General features: G+C 48.9%; 1 protein-coding gene across 1 annotated transcript in view; it reads right to left on the bottom strand.

Annotated features, from left to right (window-relative positions):
• RIMS4 (regulating synaptic membrane exocytosis 4) overlaps positions 1-5088 on the bottom strand; it is a 55463-nt gene extending 50375 nt beyond the window's left edge. Inside the window, exon 1 of the mRNA XM_048321629.1 lies at positions 4820-5088. Coding sequence (XP_048177586.1) covers positions 4820-4916 — 97 coding nt within the window. The 5' untranslated portion in view covers positions 4917-5088. The remainder of the gene's footprint in view (positions 1-4819) is intronic.
• Between the last annotated feature and the right edge of the window lie 22798 nt (positions 5089-27886).

The raw sequence follows: 27886 nt of genomic DNA, 5'->3' as shown, positions 1-27886 counted from the left end.
AGCTCCAAAGGTAACTTTGGATGAAGCAAAACCAAAGTAAGCACGAAAAGGACTTAACACACTTGGGCTATATTTTTTTAAAAACGTAAAAATGGAGTAGTTAAGTCCTGAATCATAATTTTCTTTTAAACCATATGTACCCCAATACAGTGCTGCAACTGAGAAATATCCATGGCAACGTGAAAACACACACAGGGGCTCTCTCTATTTAATAGCTTTGTAACGCTTTAATGTTTGAAATTATAGAGAAGGTCAGTGTTTAAAATTATGAGGAAGTTCAATAGCTAAAACCCAAACAAAAGAATATTAGCCTGAATATCCACAGCCCATTCTTACACCCCAATAGTTTAAATGTTTTTATCAATCCATTAAATTAATATTTCACATACTTGCTCTTCAAAGCAATTGATCGTAACACAGTGCCTCTGCCAGTACTTTATAGTGTGTGAAAGAAGCAGCCTGGGCTGAATTTTATCTCTAATTCAACTCTTTTCTGAATGAGCAGCTGACACGAGGAAGGCTTACTGTCAGTATCTAGGAGACATTTTGACTTTGGAAACCATTTTCTCTCTGCCAGACACTTGGTTCCAGCTGGCTGAGACACGATTTGATTCTCCTGTCTTGCAGCCAGGGCAGGGGTCTGCCAAGCTGGACAGTCCCCGTGCTGAGGTCCCAATCAAAGAGAGGACCCTTACAAGTCCCTCACAGCTGCTCTGTACCTTCTCCTGCTTCCTGACCAGAGCAGCCCTGCTCTTCACACTTGTGTGTGTAAGGAACAGGCGTTTCCCCTTGTGCAGATGCTCAAGTTGGATCTGGATTCCAGGGTAGCTTCATTCGCAGTGTGACCCACAGCTACAGCTCCAAACATCCAAATCTGCATCCCTGTGAGGGCATGCCTCAGATGCCTTCTGCCAGTGCCAGCAGGTGTCCTTCCCAAGAAAACCAGGATTAGGATGAAAGGAGCTGGTGCATTACAGTGTCTCACCCAGCTGAGCCACAGCACAGCTGGAGCACACACCCAGACCCAAGAAGTGCTGCAGTTTAGGCATAGGAAAGGAAACCCCATCCTTTCCAGTGATTTTTCGCATTTCCCTACCTGTCTTTCTTAAGGTGCAGTTCTTGTCCTCTGGAGTACACTCGTCTGGAAGCTCTCACCTCTCCAGAGCTGAGCACGGCTTTTGACTTCCCAACAACTCCCAGTGGATTCACCACTGTTACACCAATTGTCCCAGCTACTCAGACCACGTCCTCTCTCCTGCCCAAAGCTTGCTTGTTCTGTATGTGCAGCTCCCAGTCAGTTCCTGTTACTCTGCAAAATCCTTACTCTCTGTTCTGCTTTAGCCAGGTTTCCAAACTTCATGCTCCTCCACACCAGCAAACACAGCCCCGCTAACCTTAAGGATGACCTTCATCCTGGACTGGGGAGGGCTGTGCTAAGGCCACTGCCAGTCAAAGGGGGATTTCATACACCCCATTCGCACAGTTTTAATGATGAGCTGCACCCAGGTGCACCACAAGCTGCCTACAAGGCAGGTGCCCACAGTCATCATGGATCCTGTTATTAACCCACATGCACTTGCCACTTGGCAGTTCAGTCCTCGGCAGTTTGGTTCCTTCTGATACGTTCCCACAGGATTATCAGCATTCCAAACGGCTGATTCCAGCCAAGACCAAGCGTATGGCAGATCCTCAGAACAGCTAAGATTTGTGTTCACAAGATTTGTGTTAGAAACACGCATTCTAGACATGTGCCCACAAAGAGTGCATGACTGACTTTTACCTCTTCTTACTCTACTGCTCCACAACTGAAATGTAGGATAGACATTTGCGTAAGTTAAACCAACAGTTATTCTGATAATAACTGCAGTTTAAAAATCCTTAAACTTCACTGACATTGCTGGGGACCTCAGTGGAGCAAAAACAGTGGCACTCAGCCAGCAGGAAGGCCAGAAATATTACCATGCTGAGATCAAAAGAGTTGTTAACCCCGAGTCCTTGAACTGCTGAGTGCAGACAGTCATTTTGGCTATTTCAAAGCCCCACTGCAACTTCCTGGCGAACAAAGCTCCGTGTTTGCTCACAGCATCTTCTTTGTAGACGCAGCTGAGGAATGAAAAGGGTATTAGAACACTGAAGACCACATCTGCCTCTTTGGAGAGACACACGGACATGAGGAATCTGAAACCCTCATGCTCTGGAAGCACTCGAATGTGATCCTGTCTCTTGCTCCGAGCTCTGTTGCTCTCCTGCCTCCACTGGCTGCCTCCTTCTGCACACTAAGAGATCATCTGTACCCAGTTCACTGCCCAGAACTCAGTCCAGACACAGTGCAGGTGTAGCAGGCAAAGGAACTGTGGAAGATGAGAAGAGTCTTTTCACCTTATGTCCACAAGGTAGACAGCAAAGAAGAACAAAAGGGAAATGGCAGAAAAGGAAACAGAATGTAAGTAAAAATGTATTCTGTATTTTTCAAAAGCAGAGCCATCCTTCCAGACTAAATGGGTGAAATACTGGAAGTCAGAGGTATTGTTACCACTGCTCAAATGTGTCCACGGCTCTCAGCACATCTGTAAATTTCCTTTCACGCTCCTTTGATATGACCCACCCATAGTAACTTAAATGTAAGACCTCAGAAATTTTTCTTGTTTGTTGATTTAAACAATCATTAGACTGTTTTCCTCCTTCAGAGGAAAACGTCAAGTTTCCTTTAAGCTTGGCCATTTATCAGCTCTTCTCCTTTTTCCGTAGGATGACTATTCTCTTAAAGATGTGGTTCTCAGCTTCAGACAAAATGGATGATGTGTCTGTTTGAAATAGGATTGTTTATTTTGTCAATGCTCCTGGGATCAATTTCATTTTTTTCTGCCATCTCCTACAGAGGATATCTTGCCAAGTGCAGTATTCATCTCCCTGAATGAGCTATCGAGAGCTATTTTTTTGACAGAAATCATGCTGCAACCCTAACTGGTAAGAATCTCTCACAATTTCAGAAGCATGCATGGGTTTGAATAATATAGAATCTTATCTGGCAGAATTTCAGCATTTCTCTTATAATTTCTCTTTCATGACATCTATTTGCTTGAGAAAATTATGCACTTGTAGTTTTAACACCAGAAATAGAAAGCAGCACACGTTCTTCCTGGCTGGTTGTTCACATGTGCGCACACAGGCACAAAATACAGGAGCAACACTGCAACATCCCCATTGCACTGAACCCACCCTGAGCAGCTTCACTAACGAGACAACTCACACAGGCAAGATCTGCTAATAAGCTGCTGGAGAATGAGGTCTTAATTGTAGATTTATTTAATTCAGGGACAAGTACTTGTGTTGTATGAAGAGCAGCTGATTAACATTCATGCATGAACATTCACTAAGTGTTGAATAAATAAAATTCAGCGCAAAAGCGCTTTTTTAAGCGCTGGAAGAGAAAGCATTCACCTAAACCATCACCCTGCTCAAGCAGGAGCAGTTGGACACCAGGGAATGAAATGCTGTCCCAGGCATTGTGTTGGGTTCTCATACTTGAGCATGTCTCACTATCAATCATTCCTGAAGCAACAGCGCTGAGACTTCCCAAAGCTCCCATCATTCTTGTACGCTCCTCAGCATTCAAACCAAATCTGAAGTGCAAATAAATCATCAGCAAAATTTTTACACAGAATTTTTAAAAACTACATCTGTTGGAGGAGACAATCCTCTGCCTGCCACCCCTGCATGATGCTGATGACAAGTCTAGGTTAATCACACAGATGATGAATTGATTCTTACGTCAACTCCTTTAAAAACAACATCATTACAGGTGTAGCAGCTGGCAGGCTAATGTATTCCTGCTGGCATCTGCACAGCTTGGGATGAGCCACTAGACAAAGGAGCATGCCGGCATTTTGAGGGATGCGACCACGACCGTCAGTGTTAAAATACACCTTCGTTACCAACTTTCATTATTTGCCACTCACAAGATTCACTGACAGGTTCAGTCTCTGGTACAGTGTGCACTGAGAAAAACACCCCTCAATTACCAAAGAGCCACTGGGAATGGACAGAGTGCTCTCCGATCGCTCTCCATCCACTCCCACGCACGCCCTCCCTACCCACGCAGCGGCTGTGCTGCCCTCTACTCCCAGCACCTTCTCCAGCACCCACCACCCTCCCTCTCCCGTTCAACCCAGTATCTTTCCTACTTTTCCCTACCAGTGCCCCTCTTCTTTAAGCTTGGTCTCATTTTATGACTGCCGCCAACTGTTAGAGGCCGGAAAGGTCTTTCTGACGCCGGCAAAAAATCACTGCATCCATTCTGAAAGGCTTTTGGTTTGGGATTTACTTTGCCCTCCTTTAAACTGAATCCCTTTATTCCTCTCTCCAAAAGCACTACGGTGTACGGCGCTAACAACCCCTGGGAACAATGAGCCCGAGAGTTCACGGCGGATAAACCAGAGTGGACACACCACCCGGCAGAATGGACGCCTTTTCCCTGAGCGCTGCCCTTCATTCACACAGAGGAGGATGGAGCGTGAGCCGCTCCATTTGCAAATAACCCGTGTTTCCTATCGATTAGCAGCCGGTGCGTGTTTCACCGCTGGAACACGTTCCCACTTTTAACCTCCGCAGGCACACGCGTCCCTTCGCCAGCCCTGCAGTCCCCGGCACCCCTCGCACACCCCCGGGGATGAGCCCCCGGCCCCCAAACCCACGGCGGGGTCGGGGGTAGCGCTGACGCGCTGCACACCCACCCTCGCCTGCCCCCATCGCCCACGGCGGACGGACACAGAACCCCGGGAACCACCGCCCCGAGCGCCCCTGCTCCGGGCCCCCGTACCCGCGTCCTCCTCGTCGAAGCTGTTCATGCAGGGGAAGTAGATGGCCAGGGCCTCGAAGGAGGCGGAGAGGCTGAGGCGGCTCTGCGACCGCTCCATGAAGAGCCCGGGGCCGGGGGCGCCGCCGGGGGTCTCGCCCGCGGCCGCGGGCGGCTTGGCGAGCTTGGCCGCCCCATTCTTCACTCGGAGCACGGCCCGCGGCGTCTTGGCGGCGGCGAGGCCGCGCTGAGGCGGCGGGGAGAGGAGAGGCGAGGCAGGCGAGGCGGGCGGCAGCGCGGAGCGGCGCGGAGCGGAGCGGAGCCACCTGCTGCCGCCCGGCCCTGCGCACCGCCCGCCCCCGCCCCGGCCGCAGCGCCGCCAATCGCGGCCCGAGGGCGGGACGGCCCCGGGGAGCGGCCGCGGGCTCCGCGGTGCGCCTTCCCCGCCCCGCCCCGAGCCTGGCCACGGTGAGCCCCCGTTATGTTCTAGCCTTCCCCGAGCCGGAGAAGGTCCTTCGCATCCCGAGCAGAGAGATAACGCAGATGTAGGTTTGCCTGTGAATTGATCTGGGGAAGTGAAATAGACAGAGGAAGAGATGCAGGAGGCTGAGCGTGGTCCTGGCTTTGATCTCACTGAGTGAAACGGTGGAAAACGGCCTTGAAGCTTTCAGGAGTAGAGCCTTGAAGATTTCTTCCAAAAGAGAGGGGATATAAGTGACACCGGTGTGAATGAAGGAGCAGCCCGGCTCCCAGCCTTCTCCCACGTACCTCTCTTCAGACACACAAAAAAGCCACTGTTTGGATGTGTACAAGCCCCCAGGTAGAAAGCACATAGCGGGAGGTTTTCCTTGGTGTGTTATGTTAAATGGGAAGGCTGCTGCCTGTTGTGGCTCAGCATTCAGCTCATTCTGCAGCACACCATGGGATAGAAGCTGCTGTGCTCTGTGAAATGAGCGAATTTTAGATCCTTCCCCAAGTCTGATTTCTTTTCCAACAAGCTTTACGGAGAATTAGTGGCTCAAGAGTGCCAGCTGTCCACAGGTGCTGCCTATGGCAGAGACATCACAGCATCACCCATTCCTGCTTTGGGGAAGGAAACGCAGCATAGCCTTATTTATTCAGTGCAAAAAAACCTGGGATGGTATTAGACAGAGTGTTTTCCACTAGTGACGTGGTCTGCACAGAAAGGTTGCTGTTCTGTCAGGGAGCAAAGGAAGATGTTCTTCATGCTTGGTCTGTCCCCCCGTCCTGATAACTAAATGTCATCCCACTGAAATGACAGGCCTGCTTTTACTATTCCAAAACTGCGTATCAAGAGTCCAGTATTTCCCTCAGGAAAAGTGTGGCTAAAACTACTACATGTTGAGTGCTACAGAACAACAGCCTGTATTCTTCTCTCAAACAGTTACTAAATCAATCCATTTAAAGTCTTCTATCTACTGAAAATCCTACCAGAGCTGTATTGTATTTGTGGCTGCCAGTGCCAAGAAGCAGCAAGAGCAGGACTGCTCCCAGGAAAGGGGTGCCAGGAGCAGCCTCTGCACAGGGCAGGAACAACCCTGTGACCAGGCACAGTTCCATACCATGGGAGGTAGAGCAGGGGGTGATGGCAGTGGCTCCTATCAATACACCATCTCCAAAGTCATCCATGGAAGGCCAAACATCAGGTCAGGAACAGGTCTGAGACAGTCTCACCTACAGTCCAGGCAAGAACTAGAAGCCCCCCCGGGCTTGGAGGTTAAAAGGAGCTCCTGACAGAGAGGGTAAATGTAAGGCCCAAATGAAGCTTTTTGGGGGAATTAAGGCCAGTTAGTGCACTCCCAGCCCTGACATCCAGACTCTTCATTACTGGTGATGCATCCAGAATGACAGAGGTCATATGAATATTCATATACTAATATATGCCAAGCTGAGTTTGCAGGACTTCCCAATAGAAAATATGTTATTTAATTCAAAAACTAATCAAAAATTTGGTCTGGAATTACTGAGTTGTATGAATTACTTCATCAAAGCTAGGCCAGGCAGGCAGCAAAGCAGAAGGAACAGAATGAACTTATTACAGACAATGATATCTCCAGGTCTGAGTTTTGAAAGGCAGGGAAATCAGTGAGGAATGTATTTCCATATGTTTAAGAAGAGATTTCAATAGCACCAATCAAGGCATTAACAGCAGCTACAGGGACAAATTTAGGTGCATTAAAACTGTTAAGACAGCTCCTGTCTACCAGTCCTGCCAGCACATTTGATCAGAGGAGCAAGAGGCATCTGTGAATCAAAATTTTCTTCCAGGTTGCCAGGCACAGAAGTTACCTAAAAGTGCTGACCACTGGTTTATTTTCATTTAAAGACTTCAATAAAAAATTCAAATGGGGAATAGAAGTTTAATCTCAGCTTTATGCTGTGGCATCTAAATTGCTCGTTTTACTACATCCTGAAAGCACAGTGATGGCAGACACAGGCCTGTGGTTTGGAGAGCTGATTTCTGTCTCCAACACTCTGTCCTCTGTTTTCTTCACCAGCATGCTAGGACTGAAGACCCTTCTGCTTTTAGTGCTTTGAGACCTCCTTTAGAGGTGCTGAGGAGGACCATCATCCCCCCCACACCACCTCTGTGCAGCTTTCTCCATGCTCATCCATCTGCCAGCTTCCTCCACAGACACAGTCTGAACCCCTTGCACCTGCACAGCTCAGCACCACTTGGTCACATCCTCTCAATGCTCCTTTTGTGCATTTTTTCCAGGCTGTCTTCCACCTCCCTCTGTGCCATATCTGTGGGACCAGCCATGCTCGAGTCCTTCCCTGCTCCTTTCTGCCACAGTGTGGCTTGGGCTGTGTGCTCTAAACATCCCCCCTTGGCTTTGGTGTCATCTGCCTCTCATTTGACTGCTACGTTTTGCTCCTCAGGGTGGGGACAAATATGTGTCCTGCAGGGCTCTTTGATTATTGGTTGGGCCAAAACATCCTTAACCAAAACCATCTGCCTTGAAGTGAGACAAAATGCATTGACAGCTGGAAATCAGACGGACAGTTAAAGGCGTAATGCCCTCTGGATGCCTGGAGGAAACTGTTTGTTTTGGCTACCTGTTTAAGGGAAATAGGGATTTGCAGTGAAGCTGGAAACTGTTAATCTGTAAGAGTTCTTCTCATTGATCAACATGGACAGAAAAATCCTTGGGAGGGACTTGCAGAAGTGAGGATAAACAAGGAGGAAGATTCCTGTGATGTTGTAAATAAGCTGAGAGTGCAACCGAGAACAAATGAACTCAAAGATTTACTACCTCCAGAACAGCACGTCTGTGGCTGCCCTAGTGGAAGTGGTTAATTGATTGTTTCCCCAGTGAAGCTGGCTCTGACTGATTGAACCATGGAAAGCTCTGATAGATTTTTCCTGCTGGCTCTTTCTCTTCCCACTAGTCACGTAGCTTATATTTTTGCCTTTACTCTTAGGTGTCTGGGTCAGCCTAGGAAGTTTGTTTTTATACTGGAGCAAGAGGATATGCTGCCCTCTCCCTCTTGTACTCCCTACGGTTCTGTGTATGCCTGTTTGGAAATAAAACCAAACTCTCTGATTTGTGTATGTTTGCTCTTTCTGCTCTCTCTGCCCACTGCTTGCTCAAAAAATAGTCCACATGCTGGGAGCTCAAATGCAGCAGAGAAACAAGCCCTGCTAGTGAAAACACATCTCATGCATAAATCTGCTCAGAGTAAATACAGCATTCCTGAGGGTGAGGAGGGTTGGGCTCCTCCCTGTCTCAAGCTATCCCTTCCCTGCCCTGAGCAAAGCTGATACTGGAGCCAGGCAACTCATGTCTGGCAGCACACTATGTTCTCCAGCACCCAAAAACAAATGCAGACTTGACCATCCCTGCTCCTCAGGGCTCTAATTGATTCCACTTACAAGTTCCTCTTGGTCTTTCTGGGCAGGCTGGAGGGCAGGAGGTGAGGTGTGCTGAACATGGATACACAGAACCAGGGACTGAACAGCGCAGAAGGGCCTGTGGTTCCATGGCATTGCATCAATGCAGGGTGACACTCAGAGGTACTGGCTCACCAAGTACCACAGCTTCACTGGGCTTGGTTGTTGTACACTTACATAACAATACACATTTTAACTTATTTATTCTTTCTTGCTATTTGTGTAGAGGGAATATTGCAGGCTGACGCCTCAAAGAACCAGGCACAGTATAAATACAGAGTGAAAGCCTTTCTCTTCCCCAAGTGCTCACTGTCCAAGTAGCCAAGACAAAGAACAGAAGGCAGTATAATTTTTTTTTATACAAGTTCATGGTACAAAGCATGTGAGTTTTGCTTGGCTTGCCCAACACTGTATAAGAAAAGTCTCTGTTGGAACTAGGAACTGACTGTAGATTTCCTGCCATAATCTCAAAACTACCTTCTGCTTTTCACTAATAGAAGCAATATTCTAACCTTAGCAAAATTAAATTATAAGCCAGACGGGTTTTTACAACATCCTTTGTTGGCTGGGATCCATGCAAGCCAGGAGTGCTCTGGTTTGTGCACAGCTGAACGGCATCCGTGCCCTAAAGAGCGAGCCAGGCTGCTACCTGTGTGGAGTCTTTCACAATGTTCTGCACTTACTTAAACCTGACACCCCATCTAGAAGCAGAGATCCTGTTGTTTTAGTCACTTCTCTCTCACGTCCTCTCTAGCTATCAAAAACAAGCCCACAAAGGTGCTAAACGACTAGAGAGACAGAGCCCAGAGGATGAGTAATGGGAGGCTGAGCCGTCAGCCTTGGGTCCCTTGCTAGCCCTGCTTCTTCTCACATTTGTCTAGCCAGGATTTTCCTGAGTTAAGAGAACTCAAGGCTTCTCAGCACGTGCTGTACTCTGTTTTTACTGTTGGTATCTGCTAAAACTGCATGGGTTCAGCCCATTCAGTGGCTTCCAACCCCTGGCAGCAGGAGTTTGAGTGGGCTGGACACTCCCCTGGGGTATAACTCAGCAGACCATCTTCTGCTTCACTGTGTCCTCCTCAGTGCTGGGGTTTGGTTTGGGCTTTTTTTGGTTCAGCCAGCCAGGATGGGTAAAAGGATATTAAATCAGGCAGATTGTCTTCTGATGACTAAAATGCAGACCCAGACTGATGAAGTGCAGGGTAGTGGTGATTTGCAGACACGTTGTCTGCTGCAATATTCAGTCACATGCGAAAGGGAAGAGGAAGCACCTGCATGTAGAAAGTGCTGTTAAGAGCAAGTACTTGCTTATCCACTTCCCTGATTTATCATAAATAAACCATCTCCCCGGGGGCTGTGCTATTCCCCAGCTCTCCAGGCTGGGAAATGGCTAGGCACAGTGAGGAAAATCTTGAGATCTGGGAAAAAGAGAATGGAAGATCAAAAGAAAGAAGGAGGCTAAAAATGCTGAAGTGTGGGAGGCACAAGAGGAGAAGGAAAGGACTGGGGAGTTTAATCAGTCAAAAAAAGTTTTGCAGCCAGAGGCAAGTTCAAGAGAACTGAAGAAATGGATTTGGGCACATCCTGTGGCTGGGAGAAAAAGGGATACTTAGTAGGAGCTCATGTACATGAACAACTCATCTAACTCCTCCAAAAAGAAAGAAGCCCACCTGGAAACTCCATCAATAATCACGAGCATCAGTGTTTTAAAGCACCTGGTTGACTGACCCCACATGACAGAGGGGTGCAGCTCAGGCAGGTGGGTGTCTGTCCTGCGTTGGTGTGAAAACACAGAGGCTTCTTTGGAAACCTGAACCACAGTGTCTTCATTCTATGAAGCATCCAACAGAGCAGACATTTTGTGGCAAATAACCCAAGGGCTTGGGAGAGGAGTTTGGCAGATTGTGGCAGAATGAAAGGATGGAATTCTGCAGACAAACCACTTCCTTCAGTCCTTTCGTTCCTTTCCGCTCATGGTGTTGGCATTGTCACAGCGGAGGCAATGCTGGGAATGACAGGTGGAATTTAGTGCATTTGAATTTTAATCAGCAATTATTGTAAAACACAATAATGCTTCAACTGGTGGGTAATTTAGCTCCAATTCCAAAAATATAGACTCATCCACTCTAAATGTCCAATCTCTTTCCTCCAAGCAAACTAGCATATAGAAATGTATGAATGATAACCAAACAAAGTAATGATGGCTGGAGAATTAAGATGGCTCAGAACTACTCAGCCAAATTACATATTAATAGTATGGCAGCCATCCCAGGCCAGGCTTAGAGAGACTCAGGCTTGCTTCCCTCACTGACACTTGAAGGGCTGTGTCTCTATCTGATTGCCCTGTGCACTCACACAGGCACAGAGGGAAGGAGAGGAAATGTTTAAATACTGTTGTAGCAACAATATTCAGTGCCAAGACTGGGAAGTTCTGCTACCTGTGCAACTACAGCATTTCTTGGAAGGAATACAGAAAATAGAATCATAGAATCATAACATCACAGACATTTCATCTTTCTGATATTCTGAGCTGGTGACTTTAGCTTTTTAGCTAAGAATGCATTCTTAGCTGCCCCCACATCTGGTGTTCAGCAGCCTTCAGTGCTGAACACCTCCCAGCCACTCTGGGAAGCATTCCATAGCAGGGATCAGCCCATGCCCTGGACAGTGCCTCCTGCACTAAACCAGCTCAGACCCTCATTGGGAGGCGCAGAAACCCAGCAAATGAGGGTACATGAGCTCTGTGCCCAGTGTGCTGCTGGGGCTCAGGCTATCTGGGAGCAGGTTTTGTTTGGGTTTTATGAAATCACAGAATAGTTTAGGTTGGGAGGCACCCTGAAGACCATCTCATTCCACCCCCCTGCTGTGGGCACCTTCCACTTGACCAGGTTGCTCAGGGCCCCATCCAACCTGGCCTTGAACACTTCCAGGGGTGGGGCAGCCACAGCTTCCTTGAGGAACCTGTGCCAGTGCTCACCACTCTCATAGATAAGAGTTTTTTCCTAATATCCAATCTAATCCTGCCCTCTGGAAGTTTGAAGCCATTTCTCCTTGTCCTGTCAGTCTATGCAAATCCTTGTCCAAAGTTCCTCTCCAGCTCTCTGTAGCCCCTTTAGGCACTGGAAGGAGCTCTAAGGGCTCCCCAGAGCCTTCTCTCCTCCAGGCTGAGTGCCCCCAACTCTCCCAGCCTGTATCCAGAGCAGAGGGGCTCCAGCCCTCGGAGCATCTTTGTGACCTTCTCTGGTCTCACTCCAGCAGCTCCATGTTCTTATGTTGTGGTTCCCAGAGCTGGATGCAGCACTGCAGGTGAGGTCTCCCCAGAGCAGAGCAGAGGGAGAGAACCTCCCTAAACCTGCTGGTTTTGCTGCAATCCCTGGCATAAACCTCCCTTAGAGCAGAGACCTCTCAGCAGCTCAGTGAATGGTAATTTAATTCAGTTTTAATGTTAGGATTTGGGTCCTTCAGTTGCCAGAACATATAATCATGTGGACAAAATGTTCCTCGCTGCCACCTGCCTCATCTCAGCATTTCTGCTCCCCTGCAGGAGAGGCCCATCAGGGCCATGGATGCTGCTGAAGTCAGTGACTTTTGGACTACAGCCCCTTTACACACAGTTCTCAGCCTGGGAGGCAAGCAGTTTGTGAAATTTCTCTTTTAGATGAGTCTGCTGAGGCTGTAATAAGAAGAGGACAGAAATAATCCTCTGTGAGGCTTCCTACTGATGGGCTTTAGTACCTGTAAAAGTTGTAGCAAATGGGTATGCTCTGGGATGGGATGGACATTGGCACATTTATGGGATGAGATGATACAGCTGCAGCACAACTGGAACTTGTGGGGAGAAATCCCTGCAAACACTTGAGGGTACTTCAGATGTGTTTCCATCTTGTGCCTGTGCCTGGGCTGGGGGTGGTCTCAGCCTAAGGGGTTTCTGTGCCCCACAGTGCTGGGCAAGGCACTAGAAGCCAATGGAGAAGGGGGAAAATGCTTTTTCTTCATCTAAAATGCCAACAACAGTTTGGCCAAACGTGTTTGCATGTTTATGGTGCTGCCACAGAAGCTGCTTTAACCCTTTCTCTTGTTTTGCCTTGCCTTTTCCTTCCCTCCTTCCTCCAAGCTGTGATAACTCTGTCCCCAAATGAAAGGAAGATTCACTTGTCTGCAGTTAGCAGAGGGGCTAAATTTGTTATACATTATGCACATTCTTCACGATGCAGCATTTTTTGCTGAACTTGAGAGGAATAATCTTACATAAGAAGCCCCTAACAGATTGTCTATAGAACACTGTACAAGACAAATAGTTCAAAGCTGTGACTCAAACTGTGGGACTACAAACTGAAAGCAAGGCCAGTGCTGATCAACCAAGTGATAACACATGTTTGATCATAATACCCTAAAACATTGCATCTGCTTGAAAATAAACAGAGATCTCAATGACCCGTTGTAGTTACCACCATCAAGCTCACATTTAGCTTCACAACTCCATTCTGTCTTCTGACAGTCCCAAAATCAAAAAAAATGTGCTCTACCTTTCAAAATGCCTTATCTATATATGCCATCAACAGACTGCTCCTTCAAGTGTTGTAACTCCTCTCTCTAAGTATAGAAAACTATAGAAGGAAATGTAGGGGATTCTGTACTGGGCAGAATGTGTATCTTCTGAAAGTTTAAAATTAAAGCAGCACACGATGAAATTCACTACAAGCATGTCTTGGAAATATATTTTTACATTGATTGTTTTTGTACTCTCAGAGTTATTATATTTCTTATCATCTGCCTATAAAGATACACTGGTAGTACCAGTGAAAATCCAGATAATGTTTTCATGTTTTTACAGACACTATATTTCACCCCAAGTACTGGAGTATATCACTCCATTTCTTATCGCACCAGTCTTGTTTTTATTCCTCTCTTCACATTTAATTTCAACTCTTTTTTACATTTGCTGTCTCATCAAATCATTCACCTTTTTTTCAGTCTGTTTGAGGGCATGGTTGCCAGCATTGCGAATGCAATTCAGGCTGCATTCACACTTTTCACAAGGAAAATTTTTCAAGTTCATTCAGATTGCTTCCAATCTTCAAAATATTAGGCCTACTCATTCAAATACTAAGTAAAAGTACTGTAAAACACTTTACCATATTTTGCTTTTGCTGCCAAAAAACTCCCTCACTTTAGAGTTCAGCTATTAAAGTGTTTATCATTGTTGCCTGAAAATCTTCCCCTTTTTTTACTTCAATTTTTATCATTAATGGCTTGATGTCCCCCATTTTACATAGATATTGTGCTCAGTTGCCTTGACTCTAGTGCAGAACATGTTCAGTTTGCCTCTGACAAAATGGAGTTGCAGCAGTGATTCAGGATTGCTGAAAAACTGCTTCAATAAAACAGGACACTTGTCATGTGAAAGCAAATATGGTTTGAATGCATCTTAGAGGTCAATAAACCTGCTGCTGGCTGGCTGCAGAGTTAACTACCTTGTCTTACAAGGTCCGAGATTGCTTTTAGTTTATATCAGTAAAACTGTGGGGGATGTAGAAATATGGGCAGGAGGGATTCACTGCTCATAATGCATCAGCACAGATTGTACCAGCTCCTGGTTGGATCCCTGATGGACTGGGGGGACAGCACAGTCCCCTCCCTGGAGGTCCAGGTTTAGGGGTTTTTTTAAATTTTGTAAACACCATGTTAGTTTCTTTCTCTCCTGTCTCTCTAAAATTCACATCACTAAAGGAGACAGGGATTTTGTTTATCCAGCAGCACCTGCCCGAGGTCTTAATGGGCTGATGACACACTCCTCAGCATTTGTACCAGCCTCACTGGGGGGGTCCTGTGGCTTGAATCCACTTTAGTTTTCCTTGAACAAAAGGCCAAATTCAACCTGTATGTCTCAGCTCTGGCAGAGATGTACTGTGGGCATGTAAGCCCAGGAGATGTCCTGTTTTCCTGGGCCACTGGGACTGTGCTCTGTTACCGTGCAGCATCCCAGCTCCACTGCCTGCTCCACTTTTACCTTGAGCACAGATGTGCTCCTTCTCCAGCAGATGCATTGCTGCCCTGGGCTAATCACTTATTGGAGCAGATGCTGATTTTTGTTTTTCAAGGCAAAATGCACGCGATGCTGGAGCCCTGGACAGACGGGAGGAAGTGCTCCCCCTGTACACACTTCCCCAGTCTCCAGCTGATGGCTCTGCAGGCATCTGCCCACCTTCCCTGTGCCAGGGGCTCTACTTCCCAACAAAGCCACTTTTCATAGTGCCAGCGCGTGTTAGAGGGGCCTACATGCCCAGATATTTGAAGGAAATGTGAAATACTGACATAGGAAGAGAGGAGATGTTTGGGTAATTGAAGACCGGGGTGAAGCCCAGAGCCCTGAATTCCAGGCAAATTCTCCCATAATGGATTTTGCAGCAGAAACCTGTGCAGCCTGTGAGCTCTACCCCAGGTCTGAAGGGTTTGCTCCCATCACCTGGCTGCTGGGGGAGCTGCAGGGTGCTGCAGCACCAGCTCTGTTGTCCCCACCTTGCTGGGATAGGACTCAGAGAGTGTGGGAACACTCCTGTCCCCACATATATGCTTGTGGGTGTTTTGTGCATAGATGCAGTGGGAGAACCCACCCAAGTTCTTCCTCAAGCAGGAAACAGAGGCAGGAGCTGTTTGAACACCTGTAGGACATCTGCTCATCACATCTCGAGTCCCCTTTGTCTCTCATCAGTGCACAACTTTATTCTGGAGGTTTGTCCTTGATGAGAGGAGGAGAAGCTCCTCACTGGTAGCAGCGTTTCCCTGATTTTGCCTGGTTTTCCCAGGTTTTAGCCCTGGGCCATCTCCCTGCTCATCCCTGTCCCCTCCATGAACACACAGGGAGCCGGAGGAGAGCGGTGCTGTACCAGCACCAGTGGGATGCCCAAGGGGCACTGCTCCTCTTGGCTGCCAATTAGAGAAAAAATCTGGAAACTGGATCCATCTCCAAGAGACTTTGATTTTTTAATTTGCTTTCTGCTTGATTTAGCTATTTTCTGAAACAATCTCAGCAGTGAAAAGCCTTTTCAGAATAGAACAGGAAGGTTTTCTTTCTTCTGAAAACGCTGAAACAAGATGTTTTGATTCTGCCAGATTTTTTGTTTGTTTGTTTCATTTCAAAACAAAATTCCAGTGAAATGCAGTCAGTTCAGTCAGTTTTGTGAAGTACTTTGATTCTGATGGTTCTGTGTATTCTGGCTTAAATATTTTTCCGGCTATCTCCATTTGGGAGAAGCGGGAGGGAAGGCAGAGCAGATGTCACACCATGCGTTGCAGAACTGGAGATCTGGCACCCATCCGGCAAACAGCCTCAGGAAGAGTGGGAACATGGTGGGGGTGCAGCTGGGGCCCAGGAAGGGACAGCTAAGGAAGAGGGAGAGTCATAGAAACCTGTCTGATGACAGGGCCACTAAACCACTGATGGCCTGGCTCTGGCACCAGCCTCTGCTGCTGATTTCCAAGTGGCCTTGAACAAATGTTTGTGGCCCCATGACCTGTGAGGAGGCAATAACAAAGTGACCACGTGGACCAGGTGTCTGCTAAAGATTTAGGCTTTTTAGGGCTGTGAGACCTTTTCATTGAATCATAGAATCACTCAGGTGGCAAGAGACCTATAAAATCATTGAACCCACCTTTAACCCAGCACTGCCCAGACCACAACTAATCCATGTTCCCAAGACACGCCACGTCTACATGTCTTTCAAATCCCCTCAGAGACGGCCACTCAACAAACTTTTGTGTTGTTATTTTGAACACAGCCCTCATCTAGACAGGGCTCTTTGCTCTGCAAAGCAAGCAAGAGCAGTAATTGCCTGGACCTGTGAATTTTTGTTAAGACAGGCAGTGTCAGAAGAATTTAAATGCAGATCCCAGCATCCTGCTGACACAAAAAGAAATCCAGGCTTTGCAAAGTCAAAGAGAAGCAGTTTTGTCCTCCTGGGAGCTACAAAATAGGTTGGGATGCCAAAAATAACTTGTTACTAGTTATAGATGCTCCAGCTCTTTTACCAAGACATGAAAACTTGAGCTGGGTTTAATACAAGACACTTGTTTAGTGTCACTGTGACCTTCTGCAGATTTGCCACCCCAGCTTTAACCAAATTAAAGACTAATCCATCCTGTCACTTCATCGCTTTATTCTTGCACGAAGCTTCCTCAGAGAGATTCAACTCTTTTTCCTAATGACTTCGTTTCCTCTCTGAATTTATTTGCATGAAAACCTGGTTCCCGAGTAGTTGGTCCAAGCTGTCAGGAAATAGAGAGGAATTCAGGCTCCAGTTCTCAGGAACACACAAATGAAATGGGAGCTCTCACAGGTGGTTTTGGGACTTGGGGTTGCTGCTCCCATCAGTTTGGGGCCAGAGACCCAGCTGGCTTAGGATGTTTAACAGTTTCACACCTGCATTGACAGAGCAACAAGCTATGCCAGATTTCAGAGAGAAAACATTTGGCCCTCCTAAGAGAGTTACGGCCCAAGGATTTTTCTAAGGGAATTAATCTAAAACACAAATCAAGCTGGCAAAAAAAAAACAAATCCTGCTCTAGAGACCATTCTGTTGGACACAGGGAAAACAGAGGAAATCATCTGAGCTGGGCCACAGAGGTGCCCATAGTGCTGGGGCTTGGGGTGCTGGAGTGACACAGGCAGTGCCCACACAGGGTCCTTCTCCTCCCCACCTTTCTTAACCCAGCTATTCCATACTTCTGGTGCTCCTTTCCAGTCTCAGGAGTGCCAAGCCCTGCTCTGTGTTCTGGAGAAACCATGAGCTGGACAAGAGGCAGAATTTTATCTGGAAGTGGAGATGGCTTGGAGGAAACATCAACAGCCTGATACTCAGGGCTGGGAATGATCACATCTCCTGCTCCTTCTGCCCTCACTGCTGCAACGCCCAAGCAGAGGGGAGAGGAGAGGCAGCAAAGGGGGTCACTGGAACAGAGATAAACAAAGGATAATCTTTCAGGCAACAATTCATCATTTAAAGCTAAAGCAGAGAAACAATTTCCCAGCTAGCACAGCATTAAACAGATGGGCTAAACCACTTCAGCAGCAAGCAGGTGTCTCAGGGCTCAGAAAACCCATCCCTCCAAGGCCACAGGGTGATTATCCTGGGTGACTCAGGTGTTCCCAAGACAAGAAGGCCAAATCCCTTCCTGTAGCCACTGCTTTTATTGATTTATTTATTTGCACAAAGTGCCAGTGATGCCTCTGGGGGATGCCTGCAGTGGTACAGCCCCTGCCTGAGGAACAGATGCTCCTGGAGAATCATTTCCATTTGCAAGACCTCACATCAAGAGAGCAAACATGAGCCATTCGTGCTGCTTTCACCCCAGCCTCCCCCTCTGTGCCAGCTCTGCCCTGCTCTTGCTACAGCCAGAGCTACTGTATTTTTTCAGTGCCAAAGCATGCAGAAACAGGTTTAGTCTCATCTGGTTTGCCTGGTTTGTTCAGGTAGAGCCCTGGCTTTGTCCAGGTCATGTGGGAGGAGGCAAGGAGAGTGGGAAGGCCTGGAGTTAGTGTTACACTCTGGCACCTGGCACATTCGTGAATTTTCTGAAGCCAGAGAAGGGGCTGTGGAGCACTTTGGTAGGTAAAACCCTGGGCGAGGTTTGGAAGGGTGGGAGGGGTGTGGGAAGCACAAGGCAGAACCTGTTCTGGCACAGTGCTGCTGTGAGATCCCAGCTCCCCTTCCCACTCCCAGGTGCAGGCTGAGCCAAGCCTGTCCCAGCCCGTGGAGGTCAGGGCTCAGGGACAGGGAGGTGGCACTGGGCATTGTCCTGCCTGTGCCAGGATGTCTTCATCTCAGAGCTCCAACAGCTCCGGAGCCATGTGGCATCCAGGGAGCATCTCCCCTTTCCTCCTCCACCTGGGAGCTCCACAGGCAGGTAAGTGCTGGGGCAGCCTGCTTGTCTGCTCCAAAACCGAGCCACGGAGGGAAAGAAGGAGGAGGAGGAGAAGGAGAGCTTGGAGCTCCCAGAGGCGGCTGATGCTGCTGTCGCCTTGGTAAGTTGTGCTCTCCAATACCTCGACACCTCGCTGTGCAACTCTGACGTCAGACGCCTCTGACTACTCTGCTGTCAGTCAAAAGCCCTTTCACAAACAGACACTGACAGTTTGCAGTGCAACCACCAATCCTGGCTGGCTCCTTTCCTTTCTTTTCTTTTTTAAGCACACAGATGTAAATTTTAAATTGCTGGTCTGTTGCTGGCCTCTTGAGCAAATGAACCTTCCCGTGGTCCCTACAGCTGTGTCCTCTCTTCTGCCTGCCCCCCACCCACTGCCCCAGCCCTCAGACCAGCCTTGTCCTTGGGGGCCTCCCTGCAGCAGGCAAGAGCCTCAAGCCTTGGATCCACCAACACAACGAAGCTCTCAGGAGTCAGGAGTGTGGGCAATGGTGACTGGAACAAAATCCTGCATCTCCTGGGGCTGGTCATGTTTAGCAGGTAGTTGAGACCCTGCAAAGGCTCATTTTTCCCCTTCTCCTTCCATTTATCTTCCTTTTCTTTCCTCCTTTTCCTCCTTGCAGAAGGAAGCAGAGCTGGCCCCTGCTTTGGAGATCCTGGGTCCTCCAGCCTGAGGCTCTGATGGAAGACAGAGATCACTGGGGTTTAGGTGCTTGTGCAGGGAGGCAGCCAGCCAGTACCTTTTTCTCCTTTATCCTGCTGTGCTGGATCCCAGGAAGTGTAATATTTGCTCAAACAGGTCAGTAAATCCCCCCTGTGCTACAGGAGGTCACCTTCCCTAATCTATGATGTCCAATTGCGTAACTGAGATGCCGAACAAATAGCTTAAATCTAATCTGTGTTTGCTTCCATCTCAGGCATGGCAAATCAATTCCTGGGAAAGCACAGTTTTAGCGCAGTGCTGGGAACACACACTGGTCATGGTAACCTCCAAAAGAGCAGAAAAAATTAGAGCAATAAACCAAGTAACGTTTTTCTGCCTGTTGCAGCACCTCTCCCTGTCAAATATCATTCCAAGGCTGGGGTTTTGATGCCTTCAGCAGAGATCAAGACTTGCTGTGTCCAGGTGAGGTTCTGGGACAAAAGCAGGAGACATTGCTCTGGATCTCAGCAGATGGGTGCAATTTTGAGGAGCTTCGTGTCAGTATTATGAGGCACCAACTCTCCTCTTCCCTGAAACCCTCTCACCTCATCCAATGGGAGTGTGGCAGATTAAAGACAGCAGAAAAAAGCAGAGGACAAGGGGCAACAGGACTGCAGCAGGGCTTGGAAGATGTTCTGTTAACAACGTGGGTGATGGGAGGCAGAGAGGGATTCAGTTCTCTTGTTTCTCTCCACGCTCATTTTTCTTTGCTTCATTAATGACCTTCCATTCAACAGCAGAGATATTAATAGGATGCTTCAATTCCAAATGTCCCCATCTCCCCTCTCTGCTCCCCCTCTCTTCACACTTTCTGGCATTCTAACAGTTTCCTTCACATTAATTAAAACAAATAACAAGCTTATACATCTCATCAGGGTAACTCAGAAATTAAACACATTGGCCATCTATTGCCCCAGGCAGTGCGGATGGAGCAAATCCAGCTCTTTCTCCCCTGCCACAGTTTCTTCCCCTCCCCATTGGAACAAGGATGTGTTTTAAATGTCCATCCTCAGCCAGACACTACGGTGGGTAGGAAATGTTGTGCCTCTAAACACCCACTGGGTCCTGCCTGCTCCGCTGCCTTGCCTTGAGCTGCTCTGGCGGGTGTCAACCCCATGTCACGAGCTGTCACTCTCTTCTGCATGGCACGGGTGTCCCAGGTGCTCTGAACCCTGGTAAGCACTGCCCTACTCCCTGTAGCAGCTCAGGGCTGTGGCTGCCCCAGCTCTGCAGCCACTTATTGCCTCTGGCATCCATTTCCCATGAGGGATGGATAAACAGTCCCTGGCATGCTGTGGTTTGGATCTGGCCCTTGAACGCCCCTCTGCAATCAGGGATACAGCCCAGCCCTTCCCACAGCAAACAGAGCACAGGTCTGCTGATGCTTACAGCTTATTTCGGGCACCAAAATTCAGAAGCAAACTGTTTTCTACTCCCTTAGCAGAGAGTCTTTGAGTGGGATCCCATCAGACAGTGAGAGGGGGCCAACACAGAGATGGCTGGGGGTTCACACCACTCCTGGGGATGGGAAATAATTCTGCACATGGATCCCAGGCAGCTGGGGTTTGCATGGGCATGTGTGTGGCAGGAAGATGCCTCTATGGCTCCAAGCCTGGCACTGCCAGGAGGCAACAAGCATGGGTTTCCAAGGGAAAGACAGCAGAAATTGAGTGAAAAGGAGCGCATACTCCTCCTTCCAGGGCTGAAAAGAAGCACCAAATCTTTGTCCCTGGAGGTAGCCAGGGAGAGGAGACTGCTCCCACTCCATAGAGCATCATCTGTACATGAAAAGCCTTAGCTTCAAATCTCCTAATTTACCCTGAGTTTTTCTCTTTAATAGTATTCATAGTGGGAGCCATCTGGACCTGGTACTTTATTAGCTTAGAATAATTCAGCTGCTTTGTTAATCTCATCCTGTTTTGTAGGGTTCATTCCAGTTTGCTCGCGGTGCATCCCAGGACAGGGCAGTGCTGCTGCCCTGGCTCTCCCATCACCCATGCAGCCAGCATGGAGCAGCCACCTCTGTGCAGGTCCTGTCTCTCCAAACACGGCCTCACAGATTTTTTTTGATGTCTGACTCTCTCAGCAGGCAGTTGGAGGCTTCTAAATCCACTGGGGTTTCCTGCTGGTAACTGGGGACTGCAGTGAGTCCCTGCAGCCCCTCACAAAGCCTCCCCAGCCCCTGGCGGGGGCAGAACTTGGCAGTCCCCAATGGCCCAGACTTCCAGTGCCACATCCCACATTAAGGACCCTCCCCAGCCCCCCAGGAGCCCAGCAAGCCAGGCTGCTCCTCAGCCACAGGAGCCGCTTGCTGTCCTAAATGCTGGCCTTGTTACAAAGCCGTAATTGAGCTCCTATCAGCCTAAATGATCAAATTGCCCTCTATTGAGAGAAACCAATTTGCCAGCAAATTTTCTTCCACTCTGCCTGTAGCACTGTATCACTGCTTTCTGAGCTTGTATAGGGGGACAACACTCATGGACATCATGTTCCTCTCCCTCTCCTCTCCTCTCTTTCTCCTCTCTTTCTCCTCTCCTCTCTCCTCCTCCTCTCCTCTCCTCTCCGCCGGAGAAATAGCAGGAACCACGTGAATGAGATCATCTGCTCCAAAATTACTCACAGTGAATTAATCACCCAGAACGGCAGCAACCGCAGTGGGAGTGAGCCAGGGTCACTGGAAGGAGTTGGTGGCTCGGGGAGGAGGAAGCAGCCCTGCATCAGGGATGGTGCTGCTTGGGCGAAGATGCTGGAGGGAAGGGCCCTCGTTTTCCTTGTCTGCTGCTGACCTGGTGCTTGTGCAAGGCATGTGCTGTGGCAGGTGTGGGCAGACCTGAGAGGGCACTGCAGTGTGCCCAGACAGTTTTTCCTCCCAGGAGGGCATAGGGAGCGAGTAGTGTCAGGAGGTGTGCAAGGTGGTCTGGCACTGCATCCCTGCAGAGATCATATTGCTGTGCCAGGGAAACAGCACTGGGTACATGGGAGCAAGGCTACAGCCTTCAGTGTCCTGACAGAGAGCCTGGCTGCAGCCTCAGTGGGGCCATTTCCTGATGAGGAGCCTCCTCTGCCAGCTCCCTCCACAGAGCCAGTGCTCCACGCCACCAGGGTTAGGTTTGGGCTGATAGCAGAGTGCAGCTGCCAGAAAACATCAAATTACTTCCCTCTGTCACCATTAATTAGAAGTGCTCATCCTGCTGAGAGAACAGGGCTTCTCCCCAGTACCGAGCCAGCCCTGAACTAGATGAGTATTTCCCTGCCCTTTGCCTTCCTGCTGCCTGGCAGAGAAGTGGGCATGGGCAGGGAGGATGGTGTTGCCACCAGCAGGGAGGATGCTGCAGGCCAGCCCTGCTGGCCCAGGGATTGCAGCCAGCATTTGTAAAGCTGTTGGACAGAAAGGGGCCTTTGCCTGGACCAGTCTGTAATGGCAGGTGACCACAGCCACGGTGACAAGGACGCTTTCACAGCAGTGTGTTACCGCACTACTCCTCAAACCATGTTTAATACCCACATCCATGGTGCCCATGATGCTCTCAGAGGTGCAGCTCCCTGGTGCCCACCTCAGGTACCCTGGTGCACAATGCTGCCCCACTTTGCCTCGTCTTCTCCAAATGAAAAGCGCAAAGGTGGAAAGGTCCTTGGGACCCGCACAACCTGGAATTGCCCAGACTGAGCCAATTTAGAGCACCATGTCAATCCCAGCAGGAATAAAGCAACTGAGCTGGGCTGGAAAGTGCAAAGCAGCAAGCAGAGCTGGGAAGAGCGAGCCATTATTGAGCAGTGGTGAGCCGGCAGCCCCGCAGCAGGAGGTGACAGGGAGCAGACCATTGTTCTGCTGCCGTGGCAGCTGTGACAGCGCCTGGCCCCAGCAGGGTCTCGGCAGCCTGCACGGGAGCCCTGCCTGTGGGGAGGTGGCACAGATCCGGTGCAGAGACACAGCAGAGAAGTGTTTCTGGTGCCTTGGATCTGACCTGCAAACACTTCAGCGTGGGCTTAGTGTTTTGCTCCCTGTCTCAGACTGCTCCTTCCTTCTCCCAGCTCTCCGCCTCTGTGGCTCATTTAATGACGAGTGATCTATACCCGTGTTCACCTGGCACGGACCTGCATTGCCTGTAGATAAAAGGTGTTCACATGCTCAGGTCTGGCAACAGGAGCGAGTTATTTCCCTCAGAGGGTCTCAAAGCACTTTGCATTTGTGTAGCGGGTTGAGTTTGAAACCGGGCAGAAACACCAATTAAATGTAGTGGTTTTGATTCAAAATATTCATTATTTACTTATTTTCCTTCTGTGAGATAAGAATTAGGAGAAAAGCAAAGCAGGCCACAAACCTTAAACAGTTGCAGTACAATGAAAGAGCTTTATTACTAACAGAATTAAAAGTAAAGAGAAAACAACAAAACAAAATTAAAGTAAATTCCCCCCTCCCCCCCTTCTTTCCAGCACTTCTCTCCTTTTATCCAGCTCACACAAGGGATAACAGAACATGGGATGTTAGTCAGTGTTGCAGTTCTTGAAAAGTCTCTCTCTTATGCTTAAGGAAAAAAAAGGGTTTTCCTTCAGTTGCACGTGGTTCCCAAACTGCCACCAATAGCAGACCCGCCCGGAAACAAACAGTCTGCTGTGTGTAGAACATCTCTCCCATGAAGAATTTCACAGTTCTTTCACACTACAGAACATGGGCCATCACATGGGGTTATTCATCTTTTTAAGGATAAGTTATTTTGGCCTGCACACAGAGGCTTTCCTTCGCCACAAGTCTCTAACAGCCTCTTACTACTTCTATATAGCCTGGCATAGGCACTCTTCACAAACTTCATAGGCACACGTTGATTCTCCACCCCCCCCCATGTTCTTCAAATGGATTAAAGAGACAAACAGTTTGTGGTATTACAGTTTCTTACCACGGCATGCAAGAAGGTTTCTTTTAAGCTGCGCGCCAGAATCGCGGCACCGCCCTCTTTTCTCCTGTCGCCATGCTCAGCTCCGTCCCACGGGACTCACTTCTCTTTCTCTCTGACTCTGAAGCCACCATGTTGAAGGGTGTTCTTGTTCAGGCTTTACGGTGGGGAAAGCCTCGCTCCCTCTGTGCTGCTGGCTGCGTGGTGTCCTCTTCAGTTCAGCACGGAGTGTGCTGGCTGCAGACAGGAGGCTCTGCCGGCTCCCGCTGGCTCCGCCGGCTCCGCATGGAGAGGAGAGGGACCCGCCTGTCCCCAGAAGCCGCGCTGGATGGGTTTAGCTGTGAGCAGTCCATGGCTGGTTTTAGCTGCCTGCGGCTCTGGGACAGTCCCCCTCAGTGACCCAGGGTCCGTGCCGCAGCGATGGGAAAGGGGGAAAGGGGCAGTGGCCCCGGCCCGGCCCATCGGGGCCGGGAGGCTCCGAGCCCCCCCACCTTCCAGCAGGCGAGCTCCGACCAAAAGGGGAAATCCCGCCTTTCCGTGCGGTTTAAATATGTAAATTGTGAGAAGCGTAATTGGTCTTAAAGACTGTCCATCAACTCAGGGTCAACCCAACACAATTTGTCACCCCACTTGCAGAGGTGCAGAGACAGGAGCAGGTTTGTTCAATACCACCTGGCAAGAAGAGCACTTGCTGCTGGGTGATGGCACCAAGGACAAGCTGCAGGGAGCTGCTGCATGGGGAGCTCAGGGCCAGCACTGCCTGCATCAAGCCAGAGAGACTAGTTTCTTCTTTCCCAGGTATTTTTGCAGGCAGTGCTGTTTTGATTGCATGACATTACCAATCACACAGCTGGAGAGGGATGCCACCATGCAGCTGGGGACAGCCAGCTCCATTCTGCTCTGAGCCCAGCTCCCGGTCCCAGAGTTGGCTGCTAGCTGAATAAAGCCCCTTGATCAGAGACATCGATGGGGAAAAGTATTTGTCCCAGCTCCTGCCCTCTCTGCTTACAGCAGTGATGCTCACTCAAAACCAAACATTTGTCTTGCACAGATACATCCACTGCACACCAAGACATGATGTCTGTGTGTTTGGATTAATTTGTCAGGTGGAAGATGGATAGATGTGGATACAGACACAGGCGTGAGCCCCTGGCAGCCCCTGAGCCCCCAGCCCCCCACCACCATAAAGCCACATCGTGTGTCCAGCCAGGGCTGTGGCCATCCAGGCACTGACAGAGCCCTGTACAGTGCATTAATCCCACCCGGCATCCCCCCAGAGCTGGGCTGTGGTCCCTGGAGCTCTAAGATAACCAGGAGGTTGCTTCCCCAAAGGAATGTTTCTGTGGTGTGTTGATGCTGGGATCAATTCAAAACAGGGATGCTCAGACATGTGCTTCCCAGCAGGGGTGTGGATGCAGAACAGGAGGGTTCCCAGCAATGGGTGTGTGCATGTGCTCAGGGCTTCTTTGGGGTTTTAGGAATACTAGGGAAATTAGATTTTTTTTGGACCTTTTTGTGCTTTCTGGAAAATTGCATGCCTTAATGAAATGCTTGTGTGTGGGCTCTAAGTCGTCAGCAGCCAGATAAAGTCCAAATCCATTTGGTGTATGTTTTGCCTGTTTCAGAGAATCCAAACTATTTCAGGGGGATTTATGCCCATCATAAAATCAAGCTCCTGTCCCAAAACAGCCATAAGAAGGTACAACTGAAAATATAAAGGTTTAATAAAAACTTGTGGAGTAATTTGACTCTTAATCCCAAACACAATCTCTCCCCTCAAATAACTGCAGTCCCTGCAAGATTAAATTCTCCCTACGTATTGTTTTTAAGTCTGATACCTTCTATTGAGCTTAGCTGGGTTTTAAGTTCTTAAATCATGGCTCTGTAATTGCACATCTTATTCAGTTTGTCATGCAAAGAGTTCCCAAGGAAGATTTTGTAAAGATTTCTCCATGTCTGGCAGTAGGGTGTGACACGTGTCTGTATTTTGAAGCTGCACAGTGCAGGGAATGCAAGAGGTCGATATTTTTAAAAAGCAAGAGGAGGCTGTGGCCTGTGTTCTCATTTTACCTCTGAGCAGCAGGTCCCAGGAAAATCAGGACAACTGCAAACTGTTGTTGAACTGGGTGATTCATAAGTGATGGGGAGTGTGTTCCTGAGGCAGAAAGGGCTTGGGGAAAGGCAGGACTAGTCACCCCCTTTTTCCTGAGCTTCCCTTTCTTCCAGTAATTAGCAAAATCCCAATTCACAATGCATAACTGAACAGAAGTTTTAAGTGTGGGCTACAAGGAGAAATAGGGAGTGATAAAAAGAGGCCTGAAACTCAGGAGACCTGGTGCACCACCAGACCAAGATGACCTCCAGCAAGTCCTTTGATCCTTACATCCCCCTGGAAACACTGATGAGGAGATGTCCCTCTCCACTTGCTCTCATCAGCCTGGACTGCAGCCCCTGGGGGTGATGCATGAGCTCCAAATGGTGGTCCACATCCAGCTGGAGCTGTGGAGCCAAGGACACAGAGCTTGTAGCATGGGATGCCCACATCTTTCTTTTTTGGGTTTCCTCAGGCTGGGAATGTGCAGTGCTTCTTTCCCAGGGCTTAGAAGATATCCCTCAGCTTTATTGCAGTTTGCCAGGACAAAAGCAGGACCCTGCAAAGGACTGGCTATGTTGTCTCTGTCCATGCAAAGGTCTCTGAAGTACCTGCTTCACCTGCTCCCCTGGGGCTCGCTGGAGAAAAGCCCTGGAAATGGTGCCACTGCAACAAGCAGGTCCTGTCTGCATCTCGCTCACTCAGCAAAACGTCACCACCTGGTTATATTTAAGTCCTCAGCTTGAAAATCATTGTGGTAACCTCCCCTGTGATCTGCCTGGGCAGTGTCATAATTAATGGTGCCCTTGCTCAGAGTACAAGTGGAACATGTGATGGCTCAGTGAGCTATAAATCACGACAGAGTTTCCATCTGGTCCAGCATCTATTTATACCTCACCAGCCCCAATTAACTTTGAAACTTGGGGCTGGTGATTAAGGAGAAAAATGCTTCTTGAAAAGTGTGATGGGATATGTGGCGATGTGGATGGGAGGGAAGAGATGGTGGAGGTTGCTCGCTTCTCCACAGAGGGAACTGCATAGCCCAGTGCTCCAGAGGCCACTGAAATGCAGCTCCTGAGACCAGGTTGGTCTTTGAATCAGTTCAACAGCAGCTGTGAAATCCCATGGGACACACAGAAGTTCAGGGCTGACTGTCAGTCCTGGATCCTAACACACATTCCCTAGAGCCAGCCGGTTATCTGCCTCCCCCAGGCATTGCCAGCCGTGGCTCTGGTCCTACATCTCAGCCAAAGCCAGCAGCTCCACCGAGGCAAGGGGGTTGTAGATCAGGTCCAGCAGCACAAGAAGAATGAGCTATGGATGTGGGACCAGGCTTTGTGGCATGACAGTCTCCTCCATGAAGGACCCTGGTCCACTTTACCACCAAACATAATAGGTCATCCCCAGTATTGAGACTGGGGAACTGAAGCACAGCATAAGACAGCCAAGAGAACCCAGCAGAACCCTGGATGCACATGATCATCCTGTGTGCATCTAGATTCCTTCAAATAGGGGCACAAAACTGAGCCAGGAGAGCTTGGCCCCATTTGAGAAAACTCCTCAGCAA

This window comes from Corvus hawaiiensis, chromosome 17, assembly GCF_020740725.1.
Source record: "Corvus hawaiiensis isolate bCorHaw1 chromosome 17, bCorHaw1.pri.cur, whole genome shotgun sequence".
NCBI classification, from domain to species: Eukaryota; Metazoa; Chordata; class Aves; order Passeriformes; family Corvidae; genus Corvus; species Corvus hawaiiensis.
The sequence above is the reverse complement of the archived record's forward strand: the minus strand, read 5'-3'. Positions and strand labels throughout refer to the sequence as shown.